Source organism: Rana temporaria, chromosome 11 (genome assembly GCF_905171775.1).
Source record: "Rana temporaria chromosome 11, aRanTem1.1, whole genome shotgun sequence".
Lineage (NCBI taxonomy): Eukaryota > Metazoa > Chordata > Amphibia > Anura > Ranidae > Rana > Rana temporaria.
In genome coordinates, this window is record NC_053499.1 from 19,154,337 (window position 1) to 19,174,815 (window position 20,479).

General features: G+C 45.5%; 1 protein-coding gene across 1 annotated transcript in view; it reads right to left on the minus strand.

Moving 5' to 3' along the window:
- The window catches only part of NAT10 (N-acetyltransferase 10), a 56,415-nt gene that overhangs the window by 17,492 nt on the left and 18,444 nt on the right, over positions 1–20,479 (minus strand). Inside the window, exons 8-21 of the mRNA XM_040328100.1 lie at positions 20,133–20,240; positions 17,456–17,589; positions 14,647–14,740; positions 14,207–14,305; positions 12,217–12,353; positions 11,998–12,122; positions 10,370–10,520; positions 7,907–8,003; positions 7,678–7,794; positions 7,382–7,483; positions 4,923–4,997; positions 3,599–3,715; positions 3,368–3,501; positions 702–750 (exon numbers count right to left, since the gene is read on the minus strand). Of these exons, the coding sequence (XP_040184034.1) occupies positions 702–750; positions 3,368–3,501; positions 3,599–3,715; positions 4,923–4,997; positions 7,382–7,483; positions 7,678–7,794; positions 7,907–8,003; positions 10,370–10,520; positions 11,998–12,122; positions 12,217–12,353; positions 14,207–14,305; positions 14,647–14,740; positions 17,456–17,589; positions 20,133–20,240 (1,539 nt within the window). The remainder of the gene's footprint in view (positions 1–701; positions 751–3,367; positions 3,502–3,598; positions 3,716–4,922; positions 4,998–7,381; positions 7,484–7,677; positions 7,795–7,906; positions 8,004–10,369; positions 10,521–11,997; positions 12,123–12,216; positions 12,354–14,206; positions 14,306–14,646; positions 14,741–17,455; positions 17,590–20,132; positions 20,241–20,479) is intronic.

Genomic DNA, 20,479 nt, shown 5'->3' on the forward strand with positions numbered 1-20,479 from the left:
GTGGCTGGAAACAATAGATCCCCCAGCAGATAACATCAACAGAACATCTAAACACTTCAGCACCTCTTCCTATTACATACAACCAATGCTGAAGGTGCCGGAACGGCTTTCCCCCACATTCCCACTGAAAAAAAAACCCTGGGCATGGTATTACAAATGACCACAAGTGTTTTATTCAAAGAACCTTCATGTAGTTTGCACAGTATGATACGGAAACGCTGTTTAGTCCTAGCCGGCACTGGAGACCATTCAGTGAAGTACCTTTGGGACCCCAAACAATTGCCCCCAGAAGGCCAATTTACAGATTTCCAGCAAAAACTGTATTGTGAATCAACAGAAAATCTATTTTAGATTCCAAACAGGTCACAAATGATGACAAACAAGCAGCTAAAATAACAGGATTGAAAGCATTGATAAACTAGATTTCGATGAACAGGAGGGTTTACACTGTAAGCAGGGGGTAGGTCTGTACAGCAGGAATATACAGAGGTCTGCTTGCAGCTCAGTGTACATAGAATGCCCCCAGCGATCCCCCAACCAATGAACAATCCACCATGCGGCTTCCTGGGCAATAACTGCCATGCCTCCTCTGATACCTTCCTATTGTGAGCAAGACTGCCCGTGACAACCCATAGGAAGATATAGGATGGGGGGTAAAATGAGTTTTGGATTCAATCATTGAAAACAATAAAACAACTCACTGGAGTCTGACGCAGGTATACAGGAACAAACCCAGCTCGCTTCCAGAACCTAAGAGAAAAAAACATAAATTAGACACGGAATCGAATGGCCAGCCGAAATGGTCAATAAGTAATAGGCAATATCCAATTAAAAACCATAGACCATTTATGGAGTCTTAACAGACCGCCAACATTGATCAAGTTCTGTTCGGTGGAACATTCCTGCACTTCACCGTTTTCCAGCAAAGTGCAAAATGCACTCACAAAATCCCATGTTGTTCAAACTTTGCTTGCCCTCAATTTCTTCTGGGGCAAAGCAGAGTTTGGAGGTTCCTGTGGCTTAGTATTGCTGGCATAAGGAAAGAGAATGCACTGCACATGTGGCTCTTTCCAAAAAGAGAAGCAGGCTGCCATGGTGCTGAGAATGGAGCAACCATGCTCTAAGGCTGGATTCACACCTATGCAGTTTTAGCGCTTTTTGCATTTTGCAGATTTGCACTGCAGTCCATTTAACATGGTTTCCTATGAAACACGTTCTGTAGTGGAAATCTGCAAAATGCAAAAAGCACTAAAACTGCCATAGGTGTGAATCCAGCCTAAGGGAGTATATGCTTTGGGGCAACCAGCAGAGGCCTACAGGTGTGCCAATCACAATAAAAACATTTTTGCAAAGGGGGAATAGTGCATTGTAATATACTGGGGCCCCTTGTCTGCATAAGCCATTTTACTCATATAATAAACTCAGCCTTCAAAGACAGTCACTTTTCCTTCCCCCCGACCATTGATATTTGCGACGGACTATCCAGCTTGGGTGCCTCTGTCAGGATATAGCTTCCTCCACTCAGGAACTCGGTATTTATAGCGGAATATTGCACCCAAGATCTAGATCATGGGTCTTCAAACTATGGCCCTCCAGTTGTTCAGGAACTACAATTCCCATCATGCCTTGTCATGTCTGTGGATGTCAGAGTTTTACAATTTCTCATGGGATGTGTAGTTTCGCAACATCTGGAGGGTCGTAGTTTGAGGATCCCTGATCTAGATGATACTAGCTTAGGTGCAAACTGGAACTCAAATCAGAAAAGAGCTTGATCACTTTATGCAAACAGTAAGATAATTAACATAGCTAAAAAAACAGCCAACATAAACAGTAATCTAATTAAACAGTAAGCCAACTAGTCACCTAGACATGCCTAAGTCACTCAGTGCCCACCCAGACCATTTGGCACCATTTCCCCAGTAAGACCTAGGGCTGTCCAAATCTCTAAAGAATTAGCAGACAGATAAAATAGGTGACTCAAATAACAAAGGGAATTCACACCTAGGAGTCACACAATGTGGAAACAATACCATGGGAGAAAGACACCTTAGTAAATAGATTATAGCAAGAGACCCAAGCATCAGGTTGTTTTAAGACGATTATATTAACATCTGCTCTGAGTCTCACAGTTTCTGGGCGCAAAGGCCACAAATCTGTATCCAGGACCTAGCTTCCCAGAGTCTGTGTGTTTCGAGGAGACATGGCCCCTAACCAAGACCATTCCAAGGGTCTCCAATGCCCCCCCCCCCCCCCCCAAGAATAGAGCCCCCTTAAAAAAACAGGGCCCATGGTCTGTAGGCAAGAGGCTACCCTGTAATCCCCTCCAAAAGCCCCTGTCCTGGTGGGTTCTGTCACCATACTCATTTCTTCAGTGATCCCCCACTGCTCCTTCCTTTGTTGCAGCTTCTACCTAAACACTCAAAATGAACGCTTAGAAGTGGTAAAATCTCCCCCTCCATCAGTGGTGATTAAATATGAGCACTGCATCATGAGAGAAGGCCACATACTCCCTCGTACCTGGGATCACGAGGTATTTTGCACCAGGCTTAAAGTGATACTAAACATTCACTTTTTTTTTTTTCTTTTTTTAAATAACAAACATGTCATACTTGCCTCCACTGTGCAGTTCGTTTTACATAGAGTGGCCCCGATCCTCATCTTCTGGGGTCCCTCTGTGGCTGTTTCGGCTCCTCCCTGCTTCTGATATCCCCCTCCGAGAAGCGCTCTCCCAAGGGGATTACCTTGCGGGCGCGCTCCCGAGTCCTGTATTCTGCGTCCACAGCCACCAGCTACAGGACTCGGACCTGCCCCCGGGCCTTACGTCATTGGAGTTTATCGACAGCAGCCCGAGCCAATGGCCGCACTGGCATCAATCTATCCAATGAAGAGCCGAGAAGCTAGCGCGTCCTCAATGCGGGACTTTCGAGGGCTCAGGTAAGTGGTGTGTTGGGGGGGGGGCCTGTAAGCATCGGATGTTTTTTCACCGGAATGCATAGGATGCATTAAGGTGAAAAAACGGGAAGCTTTACAACCCCTTTAAGGGAGGAAAAAGGGACAGGGGACTAGGGTTGTCCCGATACAGATACTGAGCATTTGCGCGAGTACTTGTACTGGCTTTCTCTTTGGGGACAAGGCTGCATTTGGGGGGGACAAGGCTGCATTTGGGGGGGGACACATTTAAAAAAAGTATCGGTAATCGGCGAGTACATGAAAAAAAGTATCGGTACTTGTACTCGGTCCTAAAAAAGTGGTATCGGGACAACCCTACAGGGGACCATTGGACAGGCAGGTATAAGTAAGTTTGGGGGATTTACAAATCACACTGTTGCAATGCTTTGGTGACAAGGTCTCTGAGTAGGTTACTTACTTCAGCAGTTTTGGTGTTAATCCATAGGACACCCCTAAATAATCCAACTTCTCCGCTGGTCTCTCACTGAGCCGGAGCAGGAGGGGCGGCAGGTTCTTCCGAGGTGTTACCATCTCCTCTAAAAGGCTGACCGCCTACAAGGGGGAAGCAAATGACATAATATGACACAGGACATCACAAAAATTACTCAAATACCACCGCTGACCGAAAATCCTAACAAGAGATTCTCACCTCACCGCTTATTGGAGTGATCTCTTGGGGCTTGTTTGTGACATTTTCTTCCAGGCAGGTGAACTGTCCCTCATAATACATCTGCAGCAACTGCAATGCTTTGCTTCCATAACCCATCTATAAGAAGGTGATCACAGTGTCAGAAATCGCTCAGAACAACAATTAGAGATGATGATGTAAGGAACGCTCTTCTCTGGGTGCTGCAAATCACACACCTCTGAACCATTCCGCTTTGCCAGCTATTTGTTGGGTCATCAGCTAGATGTCCAGAAGTTTGTTGACAGACAATTATCACACCCACATTATGGTCAAAAGTATGTGGACACTCCTCAAAGTGATTGAATTTAGGTGTTTCTAGTAAGGCTCTGTTCACACCTAGGCGTTTATACGTCTGAAGCGCGACGCCGCAGCAGCCCCTAAGACGCTGGAGGGATGATTTTACATTGCCCTCTATAGAGATGGTTCACATCTCCACGCCGGACGCCTGCCTGAAAACAAGTCCCGGACCTTTTTTTCAGGCGGCTTTCGGCATAGGAGATGTGGACCTGGGGGTAAGCTGCATTTCACAATCGCGGCGTTTTGTCGCCGCAAATCGCGGTACAAAACGCCGCAATTCGCGGGACAAAACGCTGCAATTAGGTATGCCAAGGTGTGAATGCAGATTAAAGGGTTACTACAGCAGACAGACTATTTAAACATTTACTTTGGGGGGGGGGGTCCTTTTCTGTTCCAGCAGGACTGTGCCCCTGTGCAAAATTTTTATAGCACTGATCGCTGTAAAAAATTGTCAATAGTCCCAAAAATGTCCAATGTGTCCGCCATAATGTCGCAGTCACGATAAAAATCGCAGATCTCCACCATTACTAGTAAAAAAAAAAAAAAAAAAAAAGCCATAATTCTATCCCCTATTTGTAGATGCTATAACTTGCGCAAACCAAACACTTATTGCGATTTTTAAAAATACATATCGCCCTAAACTAGGGGGAAAAAAAAATTGTTAAAAAAGAATGGGATATTATAGCAAAAAGTAAAAGAGTGTTTTTTTTTTTTCAAAATTGTTGCTGTTCTTTTGTTTATAGCGCAAAAAAATAAAAAATAAAATATGCAGAGATGATCAAATACCACCAAAAGAAAGCTCTATTTGTGGGAAAAGGGACGCGAAATTTGGGTACAGCGTCGCACGACCCCGCAATGGTCAGTTAAAGCGACGCAGTGACAAATTGTAAAAAGTTCTCTGGTCAGGAAGGGGGGTAAAATCTTCCGGGGCTGAAGCGGTTAACCAACAGACATTCTGAAAAGGATACCAGCAACATAAATGTATTACCCCTTGGTAGTCTGGATGAACAGCAATCCTTACAACTCTTCCTCCAGATAAACTGCTAAAATCTGGGTCTTGAAACTGAAAAATTTTGGAATAAAAAAGTATTAACAACAAAATATCATACATAGATAAAGCCCTACATCAGGCATACAACCTAAAAGACCACCAACCCTTACTTTGTGTCCTCCTTTTTATATATCATTTAAAAGAAGTTTTGATGCAGACATATCCGGCTATATTAAGACTCCCAAGAGCCCTCACATTCCTTGGAAGTTGATAGTATCTAGTATGATAGTTGATAGTATCTAGTATGATAGTTGATAGACAGGCCCGGATTTCTCACAAGGCCACCGAGGCCAGGCCTCGGGGCGGCAGGGTGCCAAGGGGCGGCAGCGGCATGGAGTCCCCCGACGGCCAGTTAAGGGCGGCAAGTTGCTTTCTGGAATCCGCTCGCTCCTTAAGTGATTGCGGCGATGTGTGCTGCCGTCCCCCTCCCCCCCCCACATACCTCTCTCTACTGGCTTTGTCTTCGGGACTCCGTCCTCCCCCAGGCTGCCGAGTCTGTCTCCTGTGACTGTCCCTGCCACCGATGTACACAATGAGAGGGGTGAGCTGTGACAGGAGTTCTAGCACAGTGCTAGGACTCCTGTTTTGGAGGTGACAGGGTCAATAAAGAGAACCTGTCACCTCCAATTGCTATCACACAGGGAATTGTTTTCTCCTGTGTGATAACTTTATTGCCAAGTGAAAAAAAAAAATTGATAAAAAAATAATTAAATTATTAAAATAAAAAATTAAAAAGTAAAGAATAAGAAAAACAATATTAAAAATAATAAGAAAATTATACAGAAATAAAAAAGTAAATGACAAGCTACAAAATAAAAACTATTAGAACTAACTGTGCCGACCCTGCCATCCGGTTGCCATTCTCCGTTGATTTGGGGGGGGGGGGGGGTGGTTCGGTTGGCGGGGAGGGGGGTGCATTGCGGAACCTGGCCTTGGGGCGGCACGGAGGGCAAATCCGGCCCCGTTGATAGATCTAGTATGATAGTTGATAGATCTAGTATGACCAGGCGTGTAGGTTGGGCTGACAGCAACTGGAGGCAAGGTCATTCAAGGGGAGTGGACATTATTTGACAGGCTGCATCATCATGCAGATCGCTTCATGTACCGTCCTCTTGTGATGACCCCAACAGTGCTCTGGTCTACAGGGGTTGTAACCCTGGCTTTAAAGCTAATGGGGAAGTTGATGGATGCTGCTGGAGGCCAAGCTGACCTCTCCTTATTAGAATGTTAGATTCCACCATACTAAATCCTTGGTTTCAAAGCTGCCCGGTGTTGCTTCTAAACCACTATGCTTGTTCCAAGTCTGTGACCCAAAACTACTTAAAGGGGTTGTAAAGGTTTAATTATTATTATTTTTTTTTAAACAAACATGTCATACTTACCTCCACTGTGCAGTTCGTTTTGCACAGAGTGGCCCCGCTCCTCCTCTTCTGGGGTTCCTCGGCGGCTGTCTTGGCTCCTCCCCGCAAGAGATAATCCCCCCCCTCTGGGAAGCACTCTACCAAGGGGGATAGCTTGCGGGCGCGCTCCCATGTGATACAGTCAGCGGCCATAGTCGCCAAGGGTATCACTCGGCCCCGGCACGCCACTGATTTAATTAACAGCAGCAGGAGCCAATGGCACGAGTACAAAGAAGGGCAACAAACCTAATAAAGGGTCTGGAGGACATTAGTTATGAGGAAAGATTACGAGCACTGAACTTGTTCTCTCTGGAGAAGAGACGCTTGAGAGGGGGATATGATTTCAATGTACAAATACCGTACTGGTGACCCCACAATAGGGACAAAACTTTTGCGGAAGGGAGTTTAATAAGACAGGTGGCCACTCATTAAAAGAAAAGAAGTTTAACCTTAAACTACGTAGAGCAGGGGTCTTCATACTACGGCCCTCCAGTTGTTCAGGAACTACAATTCCCATCATGCCTAGTCATGTCTGTGAATGTCAGTGTGTTACAATGCCTCATGGCATGTGTAGTTCTACAACAGCTGGAGGGCCGTAGTTTGAGGATCCCTGACGTAGAGGGTTCTTTACTGTAAGAGCGGAAAGGATGTGGAATTCCCTTCCACAGGCGGTGGTCTCAGCGGGGGGGGGGCATCGATTGTTTCAAGAAACTATTAGATAAGTCCCTTGAACGACCACAACATACAGGGATATACAATGAAATACTGATATATAATCACACACATAGGTTGAACTTGATGGTCTTGTGTCTTTTTTCACCTACCTTGTGAGTGAGTGAGAAACTTATATAGCGCAATACATGCCAACGGAATCGCCTCTGGGCGCTTGGTATCCATTCCCTGGGCCCTCAGAAGAGATGGGTCTTGATCTTTCTCCTGAAGGCCAGGTGGCTTACCTCCGTGTATACATATAAAACAGCAGGGAGGGGTACATACCTGCTCCGACACTGTCCAGGGGATGAGATCCCCAGAAGCTTTCTTCCCCCGAGAAAGACTGCTCATGACCGATTGACGTGAAATTTCCCCCTCCAGACAGACCTACAGGAATGGCACAGAGCAGCTTGTTATTGGAGAAGACACGGGAGAGAAATGTCCGAGTCGCCCATAGACTCCACCTTCCAAGAACAGCATTTCTATGGGCAACATAAAACTTCCCCCCCAGTACACAAAAACCAACATCCACCCTATTGCGATAAACTTTGCATCAATTCTACACAATGCTTAGTGGTCACCTGAAGAACAGCCAGGACCTCTGGTAGGGCATTCTGGGTAGGAGGTACTGGTGGGAGGAGGCAGAAGAGGTGATGTGCCGGGGCGTCGGAGAGCAACTGAAGATCGTTGGGTGAATTCTGTAATGATCGCAATCATTAGACACAGCTATAGTCCCATTCCTTGACTTACATCACCTTATTTATCATGACAGTTGAATCCGTTTTATATGAAAGAGTTAGAAGTCCATACCTTGTAATGAGAAGCAACATAAAGAGCCATTAACCTCTGCAGGAAAGATTCCGATGCCTTGTGGTAGCAGAACAGAGTGTCCCGGTTCACATAGTATCTGTTACACAATGTTAAGTATATCTTGGGCAACTACTGATTAGAAAAGGTCTTCTGGACAACAGAATTGTAATACCTGCTTCTTTACCGCTTTAATATCGGGCACTTTACCCCCTTCATGCCCAGGATCATTTTCAGCGTAACATTTTGAATGACAATTGCTACACTGTACTCAAATTAGATCATCTTTTATACAGACGGAACTTTCTTTTTGTGGTATTTAAACACTGCTGGGTTTATATGTTTTGCTAAATAAATGTAAAAAAAGACACACATTTAAAAAAAAATAATAAATAAATAAATATAAATATATATATATATATATATATATATATATATATATATATATATATATATATATATATATATATATATATATATATATATATATATATATATATATATATATATATATATACCGTATTTATCGGCGTATACGCGCACTTTTTTGCCCTGAAAATGGCCGTCGTTCCCGCGTCGAAATTTGAAAAAGTTACGTTGTTTGCGCAAGTCGTCCGTGAATGGGGCTGGACGTCATTTACGTTCACGTCGAAACCAATGAAGTCCTTGCGGCGTACTTTGGAGCAATGCACGCTGGGAAATTCCACGGACGGTGCATGCGCCGTTCGGGGAAAAACGTCAATCACGTCGGGTCACAGTAAATTTACATAAAACACGCCCCCCTGATCCAAATTTGAATTAGGCGGGCTTACGCCGGCCGATTTACGCTACGGCCGCCGCAACTTACGGAGCAAATGCTTTGAGAATACAGCACTTGCCCGTGTAAGTTGCGGAGGCGCAACGTAAATCAGATACGTTACGCCCGCACAATTTTACGCGGATGTACGAGAATCTTGCCCTTAGTGTTAAAAACCATGGATATATTAGGTGGCCATCCCAGGTCCCTCCCAACTCTGCTATTCACACGCCAAGCTACGAGGGGAACAAAAAAAAAAATTGTGGGGGGGGGGGGGGGGGGCATAGAACCAAAAATAGAGAGGGGGTGGAGTCACCACCAACTGCCCTCTCCATCCATCTTTGATGAGTATGGGTAGGAATATTACATCATAGGCGACATTCAGTTGAGACCACTATGGTTCAGAATCGTGTTGATATGACGAGATATCAATTGGTATCTTGTTGTAAAATGTGCATTTATTTTATTTTTTTGAAAGGTGAACTTATCCTTTAACCACTTGAGACCCGCGCTATTGACAAAAGAAGTCAACAGCGCGGCTCTCAAGTGCCAAGTGGACGTCTTTTAAAGTGCATTACCCACGCGTGCCTCTGGGGGGCGCGCAGCGGGTAAACACTGTCCCGGCGCATCGCTGAAGAGCCGATGCTTGTACCTGGCGGCCGCGATGTCCGCCGGGTACACGCGATCGTCGGTAACACAGCAGGGACGTGGAGCTCTGTGTGTAAACACAGAGCTCCACGTGCCGTCAGAGGAGAGGAGACCGATGCTGTGTCCCTTGTACATAGGGACACAGCAACGGTCACCTCCCCCAGTCACCCCTCCTCCCCCCACACAGTTGGAACACACCTAGGATACACATTTAACCCCTTCCTCACCCCCTAGTGTTAACCCCTTCCCTGCCAGTCACATTTATACAGTAATTAGTGCATTTTTATAGCACTGATCGCTGTATAAATTTGAATGGTCCCAAATTTGTGTCAAAAGTGTCCGATACGTCCGCCGCAATATCGCAGTCCCAATAAAAATCGCAGATCGCCGCCATTACTAGTAAAAAAAAAAAAAAATCATAATTCTGTTCCCCATTTTGTAGGCGCTATAACTTTTGCGCAAACCAGTCGCTTATTGCGATTTTTTTTTTTTTTTTTTACAAAAATACGTCGAAAAATACGTATCGGCCTTAACTGAGAAAAAAAGTAGTTTTTTAAAAAAAAAATTGGGATATTTATTATAGCAACAAGTAAAAAATATATATATTTTTTTTAAATTGTCGCTCTTTTTTTGTTTATAGCACAAAAAATAAAAACCGCAGAGGTGATCAAATACCACCAAAAGAAAGCTCTATTTGTGGGGAAAAAAGGACGTCAATTTTGTTTGGGAGCCACGTCGCACGACCGCGCAAATGTCAGTTAAAGCGACGCAGTGCCGGAAGCTGAAATTTCGCCTGGGAACGAAGGGGGTTTATGTGCCCAGTAAGCAAGTGGTTAAACTTCAGTGATCTGAACTGGATTCATAGCTTTGAGTGCCTTCAATTTGATAATCATTGCTGCTTTTTCTGGTGTCCTACTGAATAATTGTGAACATGTTGATGCCCGTCAGATCTCACAGGGCACATACAGAAATGGGCACAGTACTACCATAGGACTAGTCAGTAAGGTACAAGGAAAGGATACAGAGAACAGGTCTCGGGCAGGGGACACCCACTTATCATCCTGCTGATGTTCAGGCAATCTAAACACAGCAGTTCATTCAGCCATTTCTCCACGGCGTCTCCCGGAGCGTAACGTATAGATTCCTGCAAAGATACTTCATGGAGGGTACGAGCTGGAAGGAGGGGGAGGGACAAAAAATGAACATAAATCAACATGAAGACAGTTTGATTCTCAGATGCAAGAATAGAAAATCCTAAAATTAATTTCAGAAATGGTTTGCAAAAAGATGAACGCTAAACCGGCTGCTATAAGTAAAAAATAAAAAATCATCATCAATGCATCTTGCTGTAAGTGACTGCGATATTGTGTCAATCTCGCTCCCTTTCTCGGCGAGATTGACCACCTATGAGCCCCGTCGTGGGAGCCAGCTCGCCTCGATGGGGAAAAAGCCATCATAGAAGCGACGGGACCGGAGCATGATGGGACTGCGACGTCATAAGAGGCCTATATAAATCATCACGCACCGGACACCCAGCATTACAGCGGGAGGAAGCGACGTGTCAACATCTGAAGAAAAGAAGAAGGAGGAAGACGGCAAAGAGCGGGCTTGCGCCGCCGCTAGTAAGGTGAGCTAAAAAGAAGATAGCAGTGGCCAGCCCAAAGAAGGCACCAGAGAGTGAGTGGTAGAAAAACCGGGAATCGCCGAGACGACAGCGGAGAACGAAGAAGATGGAAGAAGACCCCCCCCGGAGAGTGGAGAAGACCCCCCCCCCCCCCCGGAGAGTGGAGAAGACCCCCCCCCGGAGCTGACTAATAAATTATTTTAAAACCCTGTGTTGTGTGTTTATTTTTATTGACACTTTGCCTCCAGGTGAATAGGTAGGGGTACGATGTACCCCATATTCATTCACCTAGGGTGGGGGGCCGGTATCTGGGGGCCCCCTTATTAATGGGGGCTCCCAGATTCCAATATGTCCCCCGCCCGCAGACCCCGACAACCAACGGCCAGGGTTGTCAGGAAGAGGCCCTGTCCTTAACATGGGGACAAGGTGCTTTGGGGTGGGGGGGCCGCAGGGCGCCCCCCCCTGCCCCAGAGCACCCACCCCCCCATGTCGAGGGCATGCGGCCTGGTACGGCTCGGGCTTTCACACTGAAGACTGCAGGGCAGGATTTTTTCAGGCGGTATTAAGACGCTATTTTTAGCACTATACCGGCTGAAAAACATGTCAGTGTGAAAGAGAGAGAGAGAGAGAGAGAGAGAGAGAGAGAGAGAGAGAGAGAGAGAGAGAGAGAGAGAGAGAGAGAGAGAGAGAGAGAGAGAGAGAGAGAGAGAGAGAGAGAGAGAGAGAGAGAGAGAGAGAGAGAGAGAGAGAGAGAGAGAGAGAGAGAGAGAGAGACCCCCTCTTCGGGCTTCTGCTCTCCTACATGTCCAACCACTAGCTGAGGGTTGGGAGAGGTGACCCAGCCATGCTGCATAACTGTAGTAGAGAACAGTCGGGTCAGCAGCCTGTGCCAGACGTCAGGGCTGTGTAAATCCCAGGACTGGCTGAACAGAAGTAAAATCTTTTGTCAGATACTATATGTGAGTTTCAAAAGTATATTTAGCGATTTGTCAGGATCCCATCAATGTATTACACACAGTACTCTACCTGAGGACAGGAGCTGGGTGCTGGAGTTTTTGTTCTCTGCGGTGTTGGAGATCTGACTTTCTGCACTCTGCTGGCGCAGCTGCTGAATCAATTTGAGTGAAAGGGAGCGGCCAGTGCCTTCATATCTAGAAAAATTATAAAAAATAAATAAATAATTCTTCTACCATAACCCACACTTCCATGTGTTACATCTCCAGTCCCTCTTCCTAAGGAACTCACCCATTGATTGTAGATGCCATGAAGACCAGGTAGGGCCCCATAAGACTCTTTACTAGAGGCAGAGGGATAGCAGCTGCTTCATCGATCACCACCAGTTCCGCCTGACCCAACTTTACGGCGTCTGCCGGATGGATGTACTAAGACGGGAACAAGAGTTGATCAACATTAGCATCAATAACAGACCAGCTGTACAGGGAAAAGGCGGCGCCACTTCTGCACGTTCAGGTTTGCGGTCTCCTATGGTAACAGTACTTAAACAGTTCCTAACTCAAAGTAACAGTTCTCTCAGCTGTACAACTTCTCCTTGTAGTTCTTCAGCCCCTTGTCTCTCACTAGACCCTCTGATTTACCAACTCTGAATGCCTTGGGCTCCTCCAAGGTTTGCGATGGTATCTCCTTCAAGCGTCCCCCACGCTTCCCTGCAGGGTCCCTAGCTTGGCACTTTGGATACCTTCAAGCTTCACCCCTGCTGACCGGCTCGGCCCCTGGCTTGACACACAAGGCTGCTCTACAAGCCTCACCTCGCTGGTTGGGTCCCCGACTTGATCACCGGCTGAAGTTTCCCAAATCTCCACCATGCCCGTTCGGTAAGAATACTGCTCCGGGACTTGCCCACGGTGGTCCCTGGTAAAGGCGATTGGTCGCTTTGTGATGACAGCTTCCCTTCTACCACCGACCACTAACAGGTTCTCCAGCCGGCGGAACCAACCTTTTAATTGGACATGCAAGCTGCAGTCCCAACCCTGCGCTGCCCTCTTAATTCTGAATAGGCCCTCAGACAGCCTGGCAGCCAAACGCCCCCAGAATAGGCCCAATCTTCGGTCTAGCAGCCTGGGGCAAAGGGCACACGTCCACCCAGGCGGCGGATCACCTGACCTCACCCGAATATTTAGGCTCTCCCAGCAGGCCAAGGGATTCAACAAAACCCCTGCCCATTGGCTGAGATACCCCATATACCAGGGATATGCAATTAGCAGACCTCCATCTGTTGCAAAACTACAAGTCTCATCATGCCTCGGGCCTCTGGGTGTCATGCTTGTGGATGTCAGAGTCTTGCTATGCCTCATGGGACTTGTAGTTCTGCAACAGCTGGAGGTCCGCCAATTGCATATCCCTGCCATATACCCAGAACATGACCTTGAGTTGTCCTTCTCAATCTAATACCTCCAAGTGTCAGGCCACCTGATGGTAGAAGAGGAAAGTACAACCAGGCCAGACTTGGGGATAAGTCAATGGATCCCTAGTAATTAACTACAGTAGCTACTCCTGACAAGGAATCTGGTGAGGAGCTCCCTGACTAAACCCCAGGGCGCTACATAAAGTGAATTACTGGCAGGATTCTAAATGCAGCCACCACATATAAACACTGGTAAGTCACAGCATATTACATTTTTATTTCTGGGCTTAAAACCACTAAAAAGGTTGAATACTGTATTTATCGGCGTATACCGCGCACTTTTTTCCCCTTAAAATGCCTGCGCCGACATATACCGAGTGTACATTCGGCCAGGCTCGGCTTCGCTCGTGCTCACGCATAAACGTCACAGAGCGTGAGCACGAGCGAAGCCGAGCCTGGCCGAATGTGTACTGCAGTCGGTATATGTCGGCGCAGGCATTCAAACTGAGCGCGGGAAGCGGCGATTCGACGGGGAGACAGCGCAGGAGGAACCGGGAGGACACCACCGAAGCCGCAGACGGACGCCGGACCCGACGAGGAGGACACCACCGAAGCCGCAGACGGACCCGGGTCCACATTAGGGGTGCGCGCTATACGCCGGAGCACGCAATACCCCAATAAATACGGTAATCAGATTGCTGCACAGTCCCAATTGTGATTTGATTGGCTCCTTTTGAGGTCACTAGCACCTCAAAACGAGCCAATCACATGAAGAGTAAGTGAAACACAGAGATGACTTACTGACCACAGGGGCCAAACAAATATTAAACCGCCCAAAGTGGGCCGACTTGGACCTCGCCCTGTTCTGCTCACCTGTATGGTCTGTCGGTGCTCCTTGAACACATTGACTCGGACCACAGCTTTCTCAAACTCCGGGTTCAGGGATTGGATGATTTCATAGTCCATATGTTCCTATAAAAGGGGGTCACATACTTTGATGTCAAGGAAAGTCAAATATTTTCATAGAATTAGTATTCTTTCTTATTTAAATTACCAAGAGAGGTAAGGAAGCCGCCACCGCTAACCTGGCATATGATAAATGCTAATAAGCCCAGCTTGTCATCTATACACCCCCTCTAGGGGGCGCATCATCACAGAGGCTGAGTGGCCCTCAAATGTGATCACAGAAGTGCCGCTCAGGTCTGGATTGCCCAATAACTATTTGCAAAGGGGTGGCAGGAGGGCTGAGGGGAAAGGGGTTAAATAGAGCCATAGGGGCATACACAAAGCTCCGAGAAGGGAAGAAGCCTCACCTGGTAATGCAGCGAGTCAAAGCCTTTGAAGATGAACTCAAACAGCGTGTGCAGATTATCGGGGCTCGGAGAGGTCACAAAAATATTGGAATAACTAAAAACGGACAAAAAACAATCAATCAAAAACCTATCCGGTGAATCGGAATCTAGCCGTGTTTATTACTTTTCATAGAATATCACTGCAGAGCTGAAAGTAATTAACAAAATGTAAAAAATATAAAAATAAATAAATATATAAAATCTCTTTAGTCAAGTCACACACTAATTCATAAATATCTAAATACTGCTAGTATAGACTACAGAAATCTCTGCTGTCCAATGACCAGGCCACTTTTTGTGATACGGCACTGCGTCGCTTTAACTGACAATTGCGCTGTCGTGCGACGTGGCTCCCAAACAAAATTGACGTCCCTTTTTCCCCACAAATAGAGCTTTATTTTGGTGGTAATTGATCACCTGTGCGGTTTTTATTTTTTGTGCTATAAACAAAAATAGAGCGACAATTTTTTTTTTTTTTTAAAAAGGCAAATATTTTCTCTATTTAGGCCGATATGTATTTTTCTACATATTTTTGGTAAAAAATAAAAATACATAATATCGCAATAAGCGTATATTGATTGGTTTGTGCAAAAGTTATAGCTTCTACAAAATAGGGGATAGTTTTATGGCATTTTTATTGTTGTTTTTTTTTTTTTACTAGTAATGGCGGCGATCTGCGATTATTATCGTGACTTTATGGTGGGGACAGCGGACACTTGACACATTTTTGGGACCATTGTCATTTTTACAGCGATCAGTGCTATTAAAATGCACCAATTACTGTGAAAAGGACAAGGGCAGTGAAGGGGTCAACCAGTAGGGGACGCGGAAGGGGTTAAAGCGGTTGTAAACCGCATAAACTTTTTTTTTTTCCCCCCAAACCTGCAATGCAAAAGGCATAATAGGCTAGTATGCACCGCATACTAGCCTATTATGAAATACTTACCTCGGAACGAGGTGTGTACCACTTACCTGGTCCACGCCGAGCAGGATGTCATCTTGCTCCGGCGTGTCTTCCGGGTATCGCCGCTCCAGCGCTGTGATTGGCTGGAGCGGCGATGACGTCACTCCCGCGCGTGCGCGCGGGAGATTTAAAATCGGCAGGGTCCGGCGATGCCGGTCCTTCAGCCGTGGAGTCCCCCCTGCGCATGCGCCGCCCGCATTGCGGGGGTAATATCTCCTAAACCGTGCAGGTTTAGGAGATATTCTCCTTACCTACAGGTAAGCCTTGTTGTAGGCTTACCTGTAGGTAAAAGTCCAAATAGTGGGTTTACAACCACTTTAAGTGTTTCCTAGGGAGTGATTTTAACCGTGAGGGGTAGGAGCTACCATCTACCAGCTGATCACTGTTCCCGATCACAGGGGGCCATTGGCTCCCACTGCTGTCAATCAAATCCAATGACACGGGAGCCGGGTCCTGCTATCTGTGTCAATGGACACAGCAGAACGACACGGGAGTGCATCCACATGAGTGAACCCAAAGAAAGCGATTCTCCGTCGGGGGGCACGAGAAAAGGAGGAGCCAGGAGCGCCGCGGAGGGACTGCAAGAAAAAGAGGGTCGGGACCCATCAGTGCAAAACCCTTGCACAGAGGAGGTATGACATGTTGGTTATTTTTAAAGAAAAAAGACTTTAGTATCACTTTGTATTTATTCATCATCTCAATCCATTGGCCACAATGCAGCGTTTTCCAAATCCACTCTACTCCTATGAATGAAGAACATCCAACCTGGGAGAGAAAGGCCTAGTACCTTTCCGTACTAATGTACATGCAGTTTCATAGGATGTTGGCTCTGTAAATTGCTTTATACATACAATGGTCATTATTAGGGTTGTCCCGATACCACTTTTTAAAGACCGAGTACAAGTACCGATACTTTTTTCCAAGTACTCGCCGATACCGAATACCGATACTTTTTTTTAATCTCATGTCAGTAGTGTTTTTTTTATCTTTAACAATTTGTTTTAAATTTTTTACATTTTTTTATTTATTTATAATGCTTTCTTTTTTTTAAGGGGGGGGTGGACCGTGTCAGTGTGTTATTTCTATAATTTTTTTATTTTCTACAATTATTTTTTTTATCTTTTTGTTTTTTTATTCTTTATTTTATTTTTTTATTTTTTCAGCCCTGTTGGGGGGCTTTGGTGAGATATCAGGGGTCTTAACGCACCTCTGACATCTTCCCTTTGAGACAGAAAAAGGAACTAGGGACACATGTTCCCCTGTCCCTTTCTCAGCAGCATCAGCTGTGCTGAAAATGAAAGGAGAGAAGACAGGGTCTGTCTATTCACATAACTGAAACATTGTAACTTGTGTTTACAATGTTTCAGTTTATGAATGAAGAGAAGAGTCAGTGATCACCGACTCTGTCCATTCGGAACAGTAAGGAGCCGGATTTACCGACTCCTACCCCGCTTCTCCATCCTGACATTTCCAGGGGGTGGAGGAGGAGCACGGAGGGAGAGAGAAACACGGCGGGATACCGCGCGGGGGGAGAGGTGTAGAGAGAAGCGGAGAAATTAATTTTAAATCTATACAGCGGTGATCGGTGCTTGTAACTTCCCCACGCACTGATCACCGCCGACAGTACAAGTATCAGGTGAAGCATCAGGTGTTTTTTGTATTTTTTTTGTTTCATTGACTTCTATGGGGAACCTTGCTTTGATATGCGAGTGCTTTGGATTACAAGCATTCTCCTGGAATGGATTATGCTCGTAATCCGAGGTTCCACTGTATACCAAACTGAATAAAAGTAAAAACAAATCCTACCCAAAAGCCACAGCCCCCGCAATCGCCAATCCTAGTGCTGCCGACTTGCCGCGACCTCTAGCGGCTGTCAGGGCCACTGTACTGCGGAGGGTCTTCTCCGATATCGCCTCTATAAACTTCAGAACTGCCTTGGCCTGCAGAAAAAGGAGGAATGTGGAAGAAACACCAAAATGTAAGAATAAAAAAGGAGCACATATGAAAAATTGGAAACATGAAAAACAACTGTAGTATACATATTGGTGGCGCAAACAGCACAACATAAAGAGCACCTGAGTGGTCATAGAACACGACACCAAAATATGGAGTGTAGGTGATGAAGGTGCTATTTTTGTTTTAATTCTGGCAAAAAGGTACATTGTCTTTTTTTTAAATAAAATAAGTAGTGAAGCCGTCTTTCTTGCTGGTAGCAGTGTGTAAAAAGTGGCGGCCAAGCTTTGTCACTCAATTTTTTTTGGCATATATGTGCATCTCAAAATTAGATCATAAAAAAAAAATAATTCATTTATTTCAGTAATTCAATTCAAAACATAAAAAACAAACAATTCAAAACATATTTTATATAGATGTGTTACACACAGAGTGATATATTTCAAGCATTTTTTTCTTTGAATTTTGACGATTATGACTTCTAGCTAGTAAAAACCCCAAATTCAATTATTTCAGAAAATTAGATTAAGACGAATAAAAATAAAAAAAAAAGAAGGATTTCCTTTATCGTACATCACGAACACAGACCAGACTATATACATAGCTATCTGTGTTATACACCACCTATAGTTAAATGGACCATTAAAAACAAGACAGGGAGTCCCCCTCGATATAACCCCTCCCATACAGGAAGTCCCCCTCTATATAACCCCTCCCATACAGGAAGTCCCCCTCTATATAACCCCTCCCATACAGGAAGTCCCCCTCTATATAACCCCTCCCATACAGGAAGTCCCCCTCTATATAACCCCTCCCATACAGGAAGTCCCCCTCTATATAACCCCTCCCATACAGGAAGTCCCCCTCTATATAACCCCTCCCATACAGGAAGTCCCCCTCTATATATCCCCTCCCATACAGGAAGTCCCCCTCTATATATCCCCTCCCATACAGGAAGTTCCCCTCTATATATCCCCTCCCATACAGGAAGTCCCCCTCTATATATCCCCTCCCATACAGGAAGTCCCCCTCTATATATCCTCTCCCATACAGGAAGTCCCCCTCTATATATCCCCTCCCATACAGGAAGTCCCCCTCTATATATCCCCTCCCATACAGAAAGTCCCCCTCTATATATCCCCTCCCATACAGGAAGTCCCCCTCTATATATCCCCTCCCATACAGGAAGTCCCCCTCTATATATCCCCTCCCATACAGGAAGTCCCCCTCTATATAACCCCTCCCATACAGGAAGTCCCCCTCTATATAACCCCTCCCATACAGGAAGTCCCCCTCTATATAACCCCTCCCATACAGGAAGTCCCCCTCTATATAACCCCTCCCATACAGGAAGTCCCCCTCTATATAACCCCTCCCATACAGGAAGTCCCCCTCTAAATAACCCCTCCCATACAGGAAGTCCCCCTCTATATAACCCCTCCCATACAGGAAGTCCCCCTCTATATAACCCCTCCCATACAGGAAGTACCTCTCTATATAACCCCTCCCATACAGGAAGTACCTCCGTTTTTTTATATATAAAATACTTTTTGAATTTAATTGCTAAATTAAATAAACTTTGACGAAATTCTACATTTTATGAGAGGCACCTGTATATGTTCTTTTAGGTGTAATAAAATTAGGGGTCATTAGTAGGCAAGAGCGGTAATGGCCAAAGGCAGACAGAAGCTCCAGGTCAGGAAACTGGCGGGATCTGCCAACATCAAACCAAGAAGCGCGGAAGTCTCACATCACGTCTTCTCTTCAATTTTTTTCTTTCCACCATTACTGGTCTTCTCAAAATCAGATACCCGGTCTACCACCCCCATCATCCTTCATAGGCCGCGTACACACGATCGGTCAAAACCGATGAAAACGCACTGAAGGTCCGTTTCATCGGTCCAAAGCGATCGTGTGTGGGCCCCATCGATCAGTTATCCTTCGGTCAAAAAAAAAAAAAAGAGAACTTGCTTTAAAATTGAACCGATGGACGCCTGACCGATGGGTCAAAACCGATCGTTAGTATGCAAAAGCATCGGTCAAAAGGCCGCGCATGCTCAGAATCAAGTCGACGCATGCTTGGAAGCATTGAACTTTGTTTTTTTCAGCATGTCGTTGTGTTTTACGTCACTGCGTTCTGACACAATGTTTTTTTTTTACCGATGGTGTGTAGGCACATCAGAGCGTCAGTCAGCTTCGTCGGTTAACCGATGAAAACGGTCCTTCGGATCGTTCTCGTCGAATGGACTGATCGTGTGTACGCGGCCATACCCAAATGTCGATCATAAAAAAAATTTAAGTCGAAACCTAGTCCTTGACTTTACGGATCTCAGTTTGATCAGATGCTTTTGAGGCCAGAGGCGAGATCTGGGGTCTAATAGACCTTTCTTTGTGCCATCACCAGTCTTCTTAAAAATCACAGATACAAGGTCTACCACCCCGGGCATCTTTTATACCCAAATGTAGATTATCAAAATTATAAAATGTTTTGTAAATCGAAAACTAGTGGAGTCCTCCAAGTCAGATTTACCTGGTCGAGGGTCTTGCAGTTTTCAACCAGAACCCCAACCGGCTGTGTGTCCTGGAGACTGAGCTTCACCTCCTGCAGCTCCTGCTCCTCCGGGGTCAGGCTGCTCTCCTGAAAAACACATTGAGATACTGCTGTAGCACCATACAAGGTCCGTATATTATGGAACAACCACCACCTTATGATCACATACAAAAAACAGACAGATAAAGGAAATAAGAAAGCCGCAGAACTTTAACAGATTTTTTGCCGTTAAAATTTTTTGCAAACGTTAGAGCGAGAGGAATAAATCTCGCACCAGTCCTCCTCTGCAACTATAAATTGGTAATCTGTAAAGGCTTTTAAAGCGT